Here is a 15,371-nt window from a genome sequence, read left to right as displayed (position 1 = left end):
GGTGAACAGGCCAGGCAGGAGGGTAGGGTAAGGGGGCACTGTGCCCCTCGTTTTTTGGATGATTGCCTTGCTGCCCTCTTTGAGGAGGTGGCAGCACAGCGGGAGGTCCTCATTCCCCAGGACAGGGGGAGGAGGCCCCCCCGACATGACCAAACGTGCCTGGGAGGAGGTGGCGGGGGTGGTGAGCTCCCGCGAAGTGGTGCGACACACCTGGACCCTGTGTCACAAGCGCTTCAACGACCTGTTACACTCTGGAAGGGTGAGCACCATGTTGGCAATTGTCAATTAACCCAGCAGGTAGGCCTGTTAATTAATGGTGGGCGCGCATCGGAGTTCAACGCATGTCCGCCCAACGAAATATCGCGATAGTGCGCGGTGACATTGGGACGTTCGCCTCGTGTCATTTTACGCACGGGTGAGCGGGGCCTATAATAAGTCAACCCCTCCATCCCAGGAATCAGCCTAGTGAATCTCTTTTGAACTGCCTCCAATTCCAGTATATCCTTTCTTAAATATGAGGGTCAAAACTGTACACAGTACTCCAGGTGCGGCTTTACCAACACTTGTACAGTTGTGACAAGACTTCTCTATTTTTAAACTCCAAACCCCTATCAATACAGACCAAAATTCCATTTGCCTTCTTAATTACTTGCTTTACCTGCATGCTAACTTTTTGTGTTTCATGCACAAGAACACCCAATCCCTCTGTGCTGCACTTTTTTGGAGTCTCTCTCCATATAAATAATAGTCTGCCGTTTGATTCTTTCTACCAAAGTGCATGACCTCACACTTTCCTACATTAAACTCCATCTGCCAAGTTTTTGCCCACTCACTCAACCTATCTATATCCTTTGCAGATTCCTTATGTCCTCATCACAACATGCCCTCCCACAAATTTTTGTATTGTCAGCAAATTTGGAAACATTGCACTCTATTCTCTCCTCCAAGTCATTAATGTAGACAGTAAATAATGGAGGCCCTAGGACTGATCCTTGTGGCACTCCACTAATTATGTCTTTCCAACCTGAAAAGGACCCATTAATCCCGACTCTGTCTTATTTGTGTCAACCAACCCTCAACCCAAGCTCATACATAACTCCCAATACCGTGAGCTCCTCTCTTCTGCAATAACCTTTTATGTGGCACCATATCGAATGCCTTCTGGAAATCCAAATATACCACATCTACTGGTTCCCCTTTATCAACTCTGCTTGTTATATCCTCAAAGGACTCGAACAAATTTGTCAAACATGATTTCCCTTTCACAAAGCCATGTTGACTCTGTTTGATTGCATTAAGCTTTTCTAAATGTCCTGCTATTTCTTCCTTAGTAATGGACTCTAGCATTTCCCCAATAACAGATGTTAGGCTGACTGTTTCCTGCTTTTTGTCTCCCTCCCTTCTTGAACAGGGGCATCACATTAGCGCTTTTCCAATCCACTGGGACTCTCCCGGAATCCAGTGAGTTCTGGAATATTTCAACCAATGCCTCCACTATCTCTGCAGCTACTTCCTTTAAAACCCATGGATGTAGGCCATCAGGTCCTGGTGACTTGTCTGCCTTTAGTCCCATTAGTTTCTTAAATACTTTGTCCCTCATGATAGAAACTGTTACAAGATCTTTCCTCCCATTAGCTCCTTGCTTATCTGATATCTTTGGGATGTTTATAGTGCCCTCCACCGTGAAGACCGATGCAAAATATTGGTTTAAATTATCTGCCACTTCCCTGTTCCCTGTTATCAATTCTCCAGTCGCATCCTCCAAGGGTCCTACTCTCACTTTAACCACTCTCTTTTTATTTACCATGGAAGCGCTTGCTGTTTGTTTTTACATTTCTTGCCAATTTACTTTCATAATCAATTTTATTTTGCGGATGACACAAAGATTGGCCGGGTGGTTAACAGTGAGGTTGAGTGTCTTGGGCTACAGGAAGATATAGACGGGATGATCAAATGGGCAGATAAGTGGCAGATGGAATTTAACCCTGAAAAGTGTGAGGTGATACACTTTGGGAAGGAGTAATTTGACAAGGAAATGTTCAATAAACGGCATGACACTAGGAAGTTCTGAGGAAGAAAGGGACCTTGGCGTGTGTGTCCATAGATCTCTGAAGGCAGAGGGGCATGTTAGTGGGGTGGTGAAAAAGGCATATGGGACACTTGCCTTTATCAATCGAGGCATAGATTACAAAAGTAGGGAGGTCACGTTGGAGTTGTATAGAATCTTGGTGAGGCCCCAGCTGGAGTACTGTGTGCAGTTTTGGTCGCCACATTATAGGAAGGATGTGATTGCACTGGAGGAGGTGCAGAGGAGATGCACCAGGATGTTGCCTGGGATGAAATAAATGTTTCATCCCAGAGGTTGGAAAGACTTGGGTTGTTTTCGTTGGAGCAGAGAAGACTGAGGGGCGACCTGATCGAGGTGTAAAAGAGTATGAGGGGCATGGACAGGGTGGATAGGGAGCAGCTGTTCCCCTTAGTTGAAGGGTCAGTCACGAGGGGACATAAGTTTAAGGTGAGGGACAGGAGGTCTAGAGGGGAATGTGAGGAAAATCTTTTTTACCCAGAGGGTGGTGACGGTCTGGAATGCGCTGCATGGGGGGTTGGTGGAGGCGGGTTGCCTCACATCCTTTAAAAGAATTTTAGCCTGTATTTGAAGGAGTCAATATTCCTGCTTCCATTGTCTCCTCGGGGAGCCTGGTTCCATATATTGGCCGCTCGCTCACTGAAATAATGGGGGTAATTTTAACAAACTTGCTGAGCAGAAAACTGACTGGATCAGGTAGAATTGTTAGGTATGCGTCCCGACGTCGCCACGTGTCATTCAGACCTTGAGTTCGGCGGGTGCACACTGGAGTCGGCTGTGTGCCTGCCAACTTGTCAAAGGCCTATTAAGGCCATTTAAACAGCAATTAAACTAATTGACTGAGCTGCCTGTCCAACCTTAAGGTTAAGGTCCAACCTTAAGGTTATCGGGCAAGCGAAGAGCCCAGGCGGCCTTCGCATTTATCATGAAACCTCATCCACGGGTGGGATGAGGCTTCATGAAGGTTTTTAAAGTTTAATAAAAATTTTTAATAAAATTCATTGACATGTCCCAGCTCGTGTGATACTGTCACATGAGGGGACATGTCTTAAAAATTTTTTTTTTCCTTTACTAAAATTTTCAAAAATCAAACTAATCTACCTGAGGCAGCTCTGTGCCTCAGGGAGACTTCTTGTGCTCTTTCACGCACATGCACGAAAGAGCGCAGGCCCCAACTCAGCCTACTCCCCCCCCCCGCCCCGTCCGCACAGGGAGCGCACAGCACCTCCGGGTGCGCGTCACACTGGGTGGGCCTCAATTGGCCCGCCCACGTAAAATGGCAGCACGTAGCCAATTTCCGCCCACACCCGCTCCCACCCAATGCCCCCAACGGGGAGAAAATTCTCCCCACTGTCTCTAAACTTCACCTGGCTAGGTGACACATTTCACTCCTCCTTTGAAAACAGTCTCGTCTGGTTTATTTCAAAATGCAAATATTCCCTTGACACCTATGTTTCTAAACTTCCCTATGTTTATCTAATTAACGTTTCAAACCTAACCTCTCTTCTTAGATCAAAGTTCCCAGACTAGCTGCCTCCAATTCAGTTAATCTTGCATACACACAGAGACACATATAGACACATGGACACATCCTACTCTATTTTACAATAAATTCCAATAACATTATGAGAATTATTATAGCTTCTTGACAGAAACTTCTAATTTTAAAGAGTAGACATGAATGTGCATAAAAGGCGGATAATGTCTGTGGAACTGTCAAGCTGGCAAATTATTTAAATATCCTCTTTAAATTTTGAATAAAAAGCCTGCCATGCCTCTCCATTGAAACAATTGGTGTAATTTCAATATCTGTCTCTTGACACAAACCTGAAGGCTATAATTTATAGTAGCTTGACTGCTTTCATAACCTATCATTATCACTGTGGGGGCGGTGGGGGGGATTGTAATTTCACACTTCCACTGACAGCTCCAAGAGATTATTAAAGGATTAGATGTCTTTGATCTGGGGCTATGAATACAAATGTTTGCTCTTATAAGGGATTAAGTACTTGAAGGTATTTAAATGTATTGAATGGATTTTATGACTGTGAGTATCATATAACATATAGCGAAGTCTGTCATGGATACTTGGAGCTTTATTTTATTTTACCCCAGCATAGCTTCTGAGGTCTACCCATGGTAGATACTGGATGAGTTGGGATGGGGGGGGGGTGGTGTGTTGGCATAACTTGGTACTAAATTAATGTAAGAGCTACAAGCGATGATGGAGGGTGAATAGAGGGACATAGGTTGGCATATGGGCTCTAAAGAGCCATGGAAGGTGGGTGGAGAGGCATATGTTGTCATGGTGGATCTGAGAGGCCATGGAAAGTGGGTGGAGGCATGGGCTGGTGTGGATGGGGCATGGGGAGTGGGTGGGGATGAGGGAGTGGTGAGGTGTGAGGTTCAGAGGGCCTCATTTTCAATCGCAACTGGGAAAAAGTCCAAAGCACCGAGGTGGACCTTTTAACCAGCTTGCCTCGGTACACGGCAGCCCCTGTGGCTGCTTCTGCCATGTTTTCAGGGGCACTGGGCCTGACTCCAGCACACACGCACCCCCTCCCCCAGAGCGAAAATCCGGCCATTCACCGCCGTTTCTCCTGAGACAGGTGTGGCGAGCTGGGAATTTTCCCCACTCTGCCCGCCCACCTGGGGAGTGGAAATCCAGGCCAATGTCCAGTTTTCAGCCAGCAGAGCCAAGCTGACAGGTCCAACTGTCATCCATCCCTTCCGTGATAATGTGAAGGAGATCGGAGAGGCAATCATTCCTCTCCTAGGAGACGAGACATGCGACAGTTCACTAAACAGTTTTAGCGAGGCTTACGATACATCAAATAATCACAAGGGTAACCCTTCAGAAAATACCAATGCCACTTTATAATAGCTCGCCATGTCATGGAATAAGTCCAGAATAATATACCCTGGGCTGTGGGCTCAGATGGTTTACAATAGTAGCAGGAGGTCATCACGTGAGATTTTTCTGGTGTGCTGTATTAACAAACATGCTCAATAGCTGCAGATCTTCATGTTAGTAGCTTCACTGAACAATGTCCACAGCCATTTCTAGGTCACAGTTTGAAAAAGACCGTACTGTGAAAATAGAAAACACCAGTTTATTGTTTGCTACAGACCAATAAATACGTTTTTTTCCAGTAAATGTTCATTGTGTTGTGGCTAACCTTTGTGATTCGTTACTTTGACCAGTGTCTGACCTGTCAAGAATAGACAGGGTTTAACTGATCTGTATTGACCCATTGTGCTGGGTTTTGCTGCATTGCACCATGTCCTTTATGAGAAGCAGACTTGTGGTTCATCTAAGACAAATCCATCCAAGAGCTTTGTTTGTAAAAATCTCATAGTCTTCGTGTCATAAAAACAATTGATGTTTCTCTAGGCGGCTGTCAGTATGCTTGCAGTGCAATTTCTTAGAATTAGACTACTATCAGTCGTAATCTCAGTGCACCTCTACATGAACTACATCCAGGGTAGATATGGCAAAGAAAGAAGGCTTTAAAACCCATGCTTTTCCAATTACATTGAGGGATTAGCCATAGTTAAGATGATTTAACATTGGTTATGGAGTCACGCATTTTTGCAGTTAGATTGCAGGTAGCTATTATTTATCAAGGCAAAATAAAAACAGAATTACCTGGAAAAACTCAGCAAGTCTGGCAGCATCGGCGGAGAAGAAATCAGTCAACGTTTCGAGCCCTCATGGCTCTTCGGCAGAACTGAAGCATAGTTTCAACAAGGGAGAAATATAAATTGGTTTAAGGTGGGTGGGGGGGAAGAGACACATTGAGGGTGTGGTGTGAGCAGATAATCAAAAGATGTCAGAGACAAAAGGGTCAAAGAGGTGTTGAAGGTGGTGGTCTTTGTCTGAGAAAAGTGCTAATTAAGAATGGAAAACAGGATATTCAAAGTACAGCTCTAGTGGGGGTGGGGTGGAAAGACTAAAGGTTTTAGTTTTAGATTTTAGGTTTAGATTAAAACCTTTAGTCTTTCCACCCCACCCCCACTAGAGCTGTACTTTGAATATCCTGTTTTCCATTCTTAATTAGCACTTTTCTCAGACAAAGACCACCACCTTCAACACCTCTTTGACCCTTTTGTCTCTGACATCTTTTGATTATCTGCTCACACCACACCCTCAATGTGTCTCTTCCCCCCCACCCACCTTAAACCAATTTATATTTCTCCCTTGTTGAAACTATGCTTCAGTTCTGCCGAAGAGCCATGAGGGCTCGAAACGTTGACTGATTTCTTCTCCGCCGATGCTGCCAGACTTGCTGAGTTTTTCCAGGTAATTCTGTTTTTATTTTGTTTTGGATTTCCAGCATCCACAGTAGCTTTTAGCTTTTTGTTTTTATTATTTATCAAGGACCATTTATAACTTAAGAAAAGGATAAGACTGCTTGCCGTGCATCATCAAGCTTAGCTCCCAGTTTCCAAGTACAGTGAGGAACAGGCTGCTCTTAAGAAAAAAAATCTTCCAGCTGGTTTCCTGCCATGTTGGCAGCGGTGCCTAGTTTGAGGTAGCCCATAGACAATGCAAGGCTTAGAGACCTTGTCTACCAGAGGCCCTGCCTCTACTGTAGTGGAATGATGTGGCAGGACTGGACTCAAAAGGACTTGCAACCTCAGCTTGTCCCCAAGCTCCTTCACAGTCAGTTAAGATACTAGAGTAGTCACTGTTTGAATTAACATTAGATCAACAATGCCACTTAGAGGCAGGATGGCACAGATATAATATGAAAAGCTATTCTGAGGTTGTTGGGGCTGACACACATTGTGAAGGCAGCATAGAAGGAGTTTTAGCCTGTATCAAAACTGCATCATACCTATAGCTGGCTCTGGATTTGTTTCACAGTGAGATTCAATGTCGTGGAGAAAGACTATTTCACAACCTCACAACATCCCAAAATGCTATACAGCCAATTAACTTCTGCTGCTGTGTAGTCACTGTTGTAATGTAGATAAAATGGCAGCCATTGTGTGCACAGCAAGATCCCACAAACAGCAAAGTGATAAGTAACCAGAAAAACTGTTTTATTGATGTTGTTTGAGGGATAAATATTATCCATGATAGCAAAGAGTCCTCCTTCAAAATAGTGCCATACAATCTTTTACATCCACCTCAGAAGGCAGATGAGGACTCAGTTTTGTATCTTACCTGAAAGGCAGCACCTCCATCAGTGCCGCATTCCCTCAGCGCTTTGTCAGCCTGGATTTTATGCTCAAGTCACTGGAGTGGGACTTGAACCCACAGTCTTCTGACTCAGGAGTGAGAATTAGACTGCCAGGCTGTCCATTCTGAGCTCCACGTTTGTGCTGGCGGAGATGGTGGTATCATGCACTTGTTCCCGGATAGCAAAGACCAGTCATGACAGACCCTGGTGCTTTTTGGTTCTATCCATTGAATATTTAACTCAAAGTATTTGCTTCTCTTCAAGGTCACCGTGGGTGCCAGACAAAACAGTGTGGTGTTGCAGAAGTTGGATCCAGACACCCCGTACTCAATCAAAGTCGTGTCCGTTTCCAGAGCTGGAGATGGGGGACAGATTATCGGCAATGGCAGAACAAGTATGTTTGATATCCATGCACGTGATTGCTAAACCTGCGGGAGTTGTGGGGTAGGAGGGGAGAAATCACATCACCTGAGGGATCTTTAGTTGGGGGAGGATAAGGGGGCCATTCAGTCCATCGGTCCTAGACCCACCATTTTGTACTACCATCTATTCCCAATATTAACCTAACCCTCAAGAAATGCGTGGGTTCGGGTCAAGGTTCAATGGAACATCAAAATCGGCTGGGTGTAAACCAAACACCCATCCTGAGCCTGCCTGCTTCACAGGAGTGTGTTAGGTTAAAATTAGGAGCTTTTAGTTTTATAATCCAAATTCCCTGCCCTGTAAATAATGCTTGATACCTTAACCTCCCAAATAATAGCTTCCCTTTCAAATGCCTCATTTGATTCCGAATGTGCAGGTGGATCTGAAGAATGCCCTTTAACCTTTCTGACTTTGGTTTAAAATCAGACTGGGTTGATGGAATAGGATCTTTCCCTCTCCCATTGTGAGTGTCCTCAAGTGGCAAGGGTTTTGGAGTTGTCTGAACGTGATGTCAAAGGGGTACAAAATCCACAGCACAAACTAGCTACAATTTGCCATCAGCCTCACAATCTCCTTCAAAGAGGCTGCAAGAAAATAATTGGTTTGCCTAATGTACAATAATTACTTTGAGAGTAAAAAAACAAAATATCAGCGTGTGTTTTGAATAAACCAGCAGCAGAGCATGCTGATTGGGAAAGGGATTTGGGGATTATTGTGGAAAAGTTATTGAAACCACCAGCACAGTGTATCATTGTGTTGGGAAAGACAAACAAAATTCCTGGCTTCCTTAGCAATAGGATGGAGTGTAAATCAAAACAGGTGATATTGTTATTTTAGAAGAAAGAAAGAACATTCAGTTAATTAGTGTCATTATAACCTCGGGACATTTCAAAGAACTTTTGAGCTAATTAAATACTTTTTAAGTGTAGTCACTGTTTCACTGTTCGAATAGCAGGTCTTGTGGCGCAGTGGGTAACATCCCGACCACTGGGCCAGTAACTCTGGGTTCAAGTCCCACGCCAGGACTTGTTGGCCATGGAAGGAGCATTCATGATACAGTTCAATGGGCTACTAATCAGCCTGGGAATCTTTCCACAATTTCTCCACAGGGAAAGTGTATGTGAAGATAAGCTTAAAAAAAACTTGTGACGTAGGAAATGCAGCAGCCAATTTCCATGCAAGGTCCCACAATCAGCAACGAGATAAGTGACTCGATAATCTTCATTGATTATTGATGAGGGATAAATGGTAGCCGGGAGGAACTCTCCTGTTCTTCAAAAAATGCCAGGGGATCTTTTATGCCCACCTGAGAGGGTGTGGGGGCCTCGATTTTAAAAAGAGCACCTTCAACAGTGCAGCACTCCCTTGGTACTGCACTGGAATGTCAGATGGATTATGCGCTCAAGGCCCTGAAAGGGTGGCTTCACTTCACAACTGCAGTGTAGCATCAAGCAGGGATGAAGAGTTCCTCAGGTTTCACAATGGGCTCACAGAGGGGATGCCCAAACTTCTGAAGATTTATGCAGTTTGTTTTAAAGGTTTGTGGGCCCGGGCACTCCTGCCCCTGCTGCCTGTGTGTTCAAAGATTGATTTTAATAACAGTGGCTCCAAGGGAATGCAAATTCCCCAGGATGACATGCACCAGAAAAACTAATGCCTCAGGCCCGCCTAGCCAGAAACAACACCCTGCACAAGCATACTTCCCATCTGGTGGGTGAAGCTGGAACACGCAAAGATGGAAAAATGGGGTTGAGATACAGATCAGCTATGATGTAATTGAATGGCGGAGCAGGCTGGAAGGGCTGAATGGCCTCCCCTGTTCCTTTTCATGCTACACAAATTGGGTGCTGCAGGTATGAATGACACAGCAGCTATTGGTCTCGGATCAGTCATGCACTCTGACAACAGCAGATGTCAACACATGATGAGGATTGATTGAGGAAGATCGGCTATATTTCCTTTACCAACTTTAGATGGATAGATAGCTGGATAATTGTTTTATTGAAAAAAATCATCATGGCGCCCAGTGCCAAATTCTGATGACGATACAAAATCTGACTAACTCAGCCTGTCGGCTGGCTCCCCCTTCCCAATGCTGGGTCCCTCGATCAGGCACCGAGTGCCTTTGAATGAGGAACCCTCTCTGGGACTCGTAAGCAACCCCAACAGGGTTTACTTGTTGTGCCCTATGCATGGAATACCAGCAGTGTTGGGTAGGATCAGGCCCATAAGTAGGCATCAATTACTCACCTTAGGGCTTCAGTTGGCAGAGGGGCAGAAGGCCGCCCATTAGCCTTTCCACCATGGACTTAATCGGAACAGAGGTGGTGGAGTCACCACCTGCCATCATCCCACCTGATTATATGCCCCCGCCACAAGAGAGGGCATTAAATTCTCTCTCCCCACCAACCCCACCCCCCACCCCCCCAAATTCTAGATTCCCCCACGAGGGGAAATGTTCTCTCAGCATCTACCTTGACAAGCTCCCTCAGAATCCTATATATTTCTATAAGATTGCCTCTCATTCTTCTAAACTCTAATGAGTACAGGCCAAATCTGCTCAAACTTTGCCCATAAGACAACCCATTCATCCCAGGAATTGGCCTAGTGAACCTTCTCTGAACTGCCTTCAACACAAGTATATCCCTCCTTAAATAGGGAGACCAAAAGTGTACGAAGCACGCCAGCTGTGACCTCACCAATGGCCTGTACCTACCCCTTGTATGAGATGGTCTTTTTTCCCAGCCAGAAACAGGTCCAGTTCTCATTTCAGAAAATTCAGGAAATTGTCATCCATCACAGCCATCATCAGCATCCTGTTCCTGAGTTGCTTGTTCTTCAGAAAATGATGTTCTTCCACATTTGGTTCTTAGGAACACTTTAGCACCTAAATGAGCAACTGGAAGAAATGATTCACTGGAGAAAATTCGAGAATCCCAGCAATACTGGATACCAGTTCACTGGAATAATACCCGGTATGAGAGATTTCAGTTGTATGGAGACAGTAGAAAAACTGTTCTCCTTAGAACAGCAAAAGTTAACAAGAAATTCAATAGAGGTGTTGGAAATTATGAAGGGGGTTTTGCTGGACTAGGTAGGGAGAAACTGTTTCTAATGAATGGCAGGAGAGCTGGCAACCAGTGAACAGAGATTTAAGACAACTGGCAAAAGAACCAGAGAGGAGAAGAAGAGAACTTTTTTAATGCAGTAAGTTGTGGTCGGGAATGCATTATCTGAAAAGGCAGTGGAAGCTGGTTCAATCGTAACATTTAAAAGGAGAATTGGATAGACACTTGGAAAGTAAAAAAAAATATACAGAGCTATAGAGAAAGAGCAGGCGAGTAAAATTAATTAGATAGCTCTTTCAAAGAGATGACACAGGCACAATGGGCTGAATAACCTCCTTCTTCTCCTCCTTCTAAGATTCTATGAAGAAATTCCTTCCGCTGGGATGCTAAGACTACGTGTAGCTTCCTGAACATATCTTCCATTAAGAGTAACTCATTCAACACAGACTCGGGATCATTTCCCTGGCTAGGCCCTTTATGCCTCAGTATTCAGCCACTGGACTCTATTTGAAACCACGTTTCATGTTGAGAAATGAAAGTAGGCTGCGCAGAGGAAGGAGCTGTGACCAGCAAGAGAGCATTCGAAGCCACCATCATGACACTTTATTTAAAACCAGCTGAAACATTTTTTTCCAGAGCCGCTCGCTGCAGTTCGCAATCTCAGAGTGTACAACCCGACAACCAGTTCGCTGACTGTGATGTGGGATCCTGCTGAAGGTGTTGTTCGTCGCTACAAGATTCACTATGTTCCCACCACTGGGACTGGGAATGAAGAAGAGGTGAGCTTCACAACTTCATGTTTACTATATTTTTTTGGCTGAAAGTAGTTCTGGCTTATCGCAGATGCAATGTAACAACTGTCAACATCATTTCTATAGCACCATTAATGTAGGGAAACTTCCCAAGATGCTCCAGCAGGAGCATTGTCAAACAAAAGTTGATACCGCATCACATAAGGAGGTGACAAGAAGTTTGGTCAAAGAGGTAGGTTTTAAGGAGTGTGCTACAGGAAGAGAGAGGTAAGGAAGCAGAGGGGTTTAGGGAAGGAATCCAAGAGTTTAGGACCCAAGCAGTTGAAAGTATGGCCGACTATGGCAGAGCTGAGGAGGTTGAATAGTAAATGTTCTTCAGGTTCCACCATGACTGTTTATGGTACCAATTCATCCCTTAATGGGTCACTGTACTAATAACTCTCTGACAGACAAATTTCCTTGGGGAGTTTCCAGCCTCACAACTACAAATTTGGTAAAATCCACCCATGTTTGCATGCATAAATGGAATCACCATTAAACACAGTGGTGCAGCAGGATATTCCCAGGAAGTTCACCTTCAATGTTTCTAGATAGATTGTGTTCAGGCATGGGCATTTGCCAGTATATTGTTTGCGTTACTAATTAACACTTTTAAAATAATTCTTTCTCCTTGAGTGGCTGGACAGAGTTTCCTGTGAATTGGATTTGCGACCAGACGTGAATAAGTGCAATTATATAGGGCCCATGCCAGCTCTCCGTAGATCATCCAGTGAATCTCATTGGCCCATTCTATCCCCATAGCTCTGCAATTTCCCTTTGAAATCATTGATTGTACCTTCAAAGATCAATGCATGTGAATCCCACCACCCCCTCCACTTTACAGCCATTGAAGTACAGACTGTTGTAGAAAGCAGACAACCAATTGTGTACAGCAAGGTCCCATGACCATCAAGGAGTTAATAAGCTATTAATTTTTATTAGTCATTCTTGGGATGCGGGTATCACTGACAAGGCTGGCATTTAATGCCTGTCCCTAATTGCCCTGATATGCCTGAGTAGCTTGCTAAGCTACTATAGAGGAAGATTTAAGAGTTAAGCACGTTGATGTGGGACAGGAGCCACATATAGACCCAGACCAGGTAAGGATGGCAGGTTTCCTCCCCTAAAGGGCCTTACTGAACCAGCTGGAGTAATTTACAGCAATCTGACAACTTCATGACCGTTTGTACTGAGATCAGTTTTTTGTTTTTATTATCTCTTGAAAACTGAGCTCAAACTGCCCATGGGGGGGTTTGAATTCATTCTACTGCATTGTTAATTCAGTAACAACACCATTGCATAATGGTAATCCACTCAAAATTTAAGGATGCTGATGAATTGTGTTGGATTTATATTGCTAGGTCACATTACCAGGAAATACACACAGCACAATCCTTAAAAGCCTGAATCCTGATACACCTTACAAAGTTACAGTGGTTCCTGTCTTTAGTGAAGGCGAAGGTGCTCGTAGATCCAATACTGGGAGAACATGTAAGTCATCAGCCTAAAAAATCTCGGATCACTTCCTTTCCATCAGATCTAACGCTTAATCTCCCAAATATGATTTTTTTTTTAAAAAAATGATTCATTCCTGGGACGTGGATGTCAAAGGCATGGTTGACATTAATTGCACATCCCTCTAGTTGCTCTTGAGAGGTTTGATGGTGGACTTTCAGCTTGAACCACTGTAGTCTGTGTGATGAAGGGACTCCAAGCATTCTGTTATGTAGGGAGATCCACGCTTGCCATCTGCAGGCAATGCCATGTGCTGCGTTAAAGTCCGATGGACCCTGACAGGCTCTTAGGTTCTTTTCCAAGTGGCCATTTGTCGTGTATCGGTCTAGATACTTGAATAGATACATTTGACCATCATTGCAACCGAACCAAATCCTGTTCTCAAACAACATTTGCACAATGTTCCAACAGAGTAAATGAGTAGCAACCAGGAGAAAGGTCTGAGTTGATCTTTCTCCTACTCACTCCATACCATCAAGGGACCATTGATTCCCTTAGTTAACATCAGTTTGCCTCACATAGGTACAATGGAAAATGGCACTTGAAGCTTTGTGCAGTGTATCCCTCCATGCCTCTGTGATCTCATTGACTTGTGGAAGCAGAGCATTGGTAGTTGGAAACACAGTGATAATCTGGAGATGGTTGGTCTCCCCTCTGTGTCTTAGCCAAAGCGCTGATCAACATTGCACAAAGTGCTTTATTCGGAGGCTGTAGATGGCTGGGGGTGGGGGTGGTGTGAGTGTAGGGGGGGTGGGTTTAGATCTTAAACCTGGTGCTCTATATCTGTCAATCCTTGTCTACGTCAAGAATATAATTCGATCTTTTTTGTCTGTGTGTTTCTGTGCTCAGTAATCCGGGGGGCACCTGGAAATGTTCAAGTTTACAACCCGTCGCCGAACAGTCTGAATGTTCGCTGGACTAGTGCACCGGGGCCTGTGCAACAGTACAGGGTGGTCTACGCACCTCTGACTGGAACCCGACCCTCTCAATATGTAAGTCACCGTCATCCAGACAACACTAGTAGATTAATAAACACAACTGGCTGATTAATTTAGCTGAGACCGGGTAAGCATGATTTGCGATAATGTAACAAAAAAAAAGGCAACTGTGTGGTTAATTTTTCTCTTCAGCTGTTGGAGCTGTGGTAAATATGATGGATGCGTCCTTTTGCTTGGTTGTTAATTCTCTTTAGTAAGAATGTTTGCTGTGGATTCTGGGCTCTGCTCCTTTTAATGATTGTGAATATGCTGATTTGGAACTGTTATTTGTTGCCCAGACGTTGATGCCAGGAAATGCCAACAGCCTGGTCCTGGAACGCCTGCAGCCAGACACAAAGTATTCCGTCAGTGTGGTGGCGATGTATGCAGATGGGGAAGGTGATCAGCGCGCCGCTGATGGCCAAACATGTAGGTTAAGTACCTATTAATACAGGACTGTGTATGTGTGTGAGCACATACATGTGTTGTGCTTGTGTGCACCCCTGGGTATGTGTGTGCACATCCACACGTGCCCATGTTCGGTATGACAGTGTGAGGGTGTATGTGTTTGTGTGTGGGGGTGTGTGTGGGGATATTGGTGTGTGGGCATATGTGTGTGTGTGTGTGGGGGTGTGTATGGATGTTGGTGTGTGGGCATATGTGTTTGTGTGTGTGTGGGGGTGTGTGTGTATGGATGTTGGTGTGTGGGCATATGTGTTTGTGTGTGTGTGGGGGTGTGTGTGGATGTTGGTGTGTGGGCATATTTGTTTGTGTGTGTGTGTGTGTGTGGATATTGGGGTGTGGGTGTTTGTGTCTGTGTGTGTGGGGGTGTGTGTGTGTGTGTGTGTGTGTGTGTGTGTGTGGATGTTGGTGTGTGGGCATATGTGTTTGTGTGCGTGTGTGTGCATGTCCACCCCTGAGAACAACTATCAGGAAAGGCGGAATAGGCTGGAGCTGTTTACCTTGTCTGAGGTTAAGGAGTGACCTGATCGAGGCCTGTAAGATTATGAAAGGATTTGAGAGGATAGACATGTGGTGAGATCAAAACAATTGGTCATAAATATAAGATGGTCACTAATAAATCCAGTGAGGAAATTCAGAAGAAATTTCTTTACCCAGAGCGCGGTTAGAAGTGAAACTTACTATCACAAGAAGTGGTTGAGGCGAATAGAGTAGATGCAGGTAAGGGAAAGCTAGATAAACATATGAGGGAGAAAGGGATAGAAGGATCTGGTGATAGAGTGAGATGAAGAGGGGTGTGAGGAGGTTCGTATGGAGCATAAATATCAGTATGGACTATTTAGGCTGAACGGCCTGTTTCT

At 44.6% G+C, this 15,371-nt stretch overlaps 1 protein-coding gene across 3 annotated transcripts in view; it reads left to right on the top strand.

Annotated features, from left to right (window-relative positions):
• col12a1a (collagen, type XII, alpha 1a) overlaps positions 1-15,371 on the top strand; it is a 273,614-nt gene that overhangs the window by 112,853 nt on the left and 145,390 nt on the right. For all 3 annotated transcript variants that reach the window (XM_078557493.1, XM_078557491.1, XM_078557492.1), the window contains 5 exons: positions 7,540-7,669; positions 11,403-11,545; positions 12,919-13,048; positions 13,922-14,064; positions 14,349-14,478. In XM_078557493.1, coding sequence (XP_078413619.1) covers positions 7,540-7,669; positions 11,403-11,545; positions 12,919-13,048; positions 13,922-14,064; positions 14,349-14,478 — 676 coding nt within the window. The remainder of the gene's footprint in view (positions 1-7,539; positions 7,670-11,402; positions 11,546-12,918; positions 13,049-13,921; positions 14,065-14,348; positions 14,479-15,371) is intronic.

Source organism: Cetorhinus maximus, chromosome 14 (genome assembly GCF_964194155.1).
Source record: "Cetorhinus maximus chromosome 14, sCetMax3.hap1.1, whole genome shotgun sequence".
Classification (NCBI taxonomy): domain Eukaryota; kingdom Metazoa; phylum Chordata; class Chondrichthyes; order Lamniformes; family Cetorhinidae; genus Cetorhinus; species Cetorhinus maximus.
This window is presented reverse-complemented; position numbering and strand designations above follow the sequence as displayed.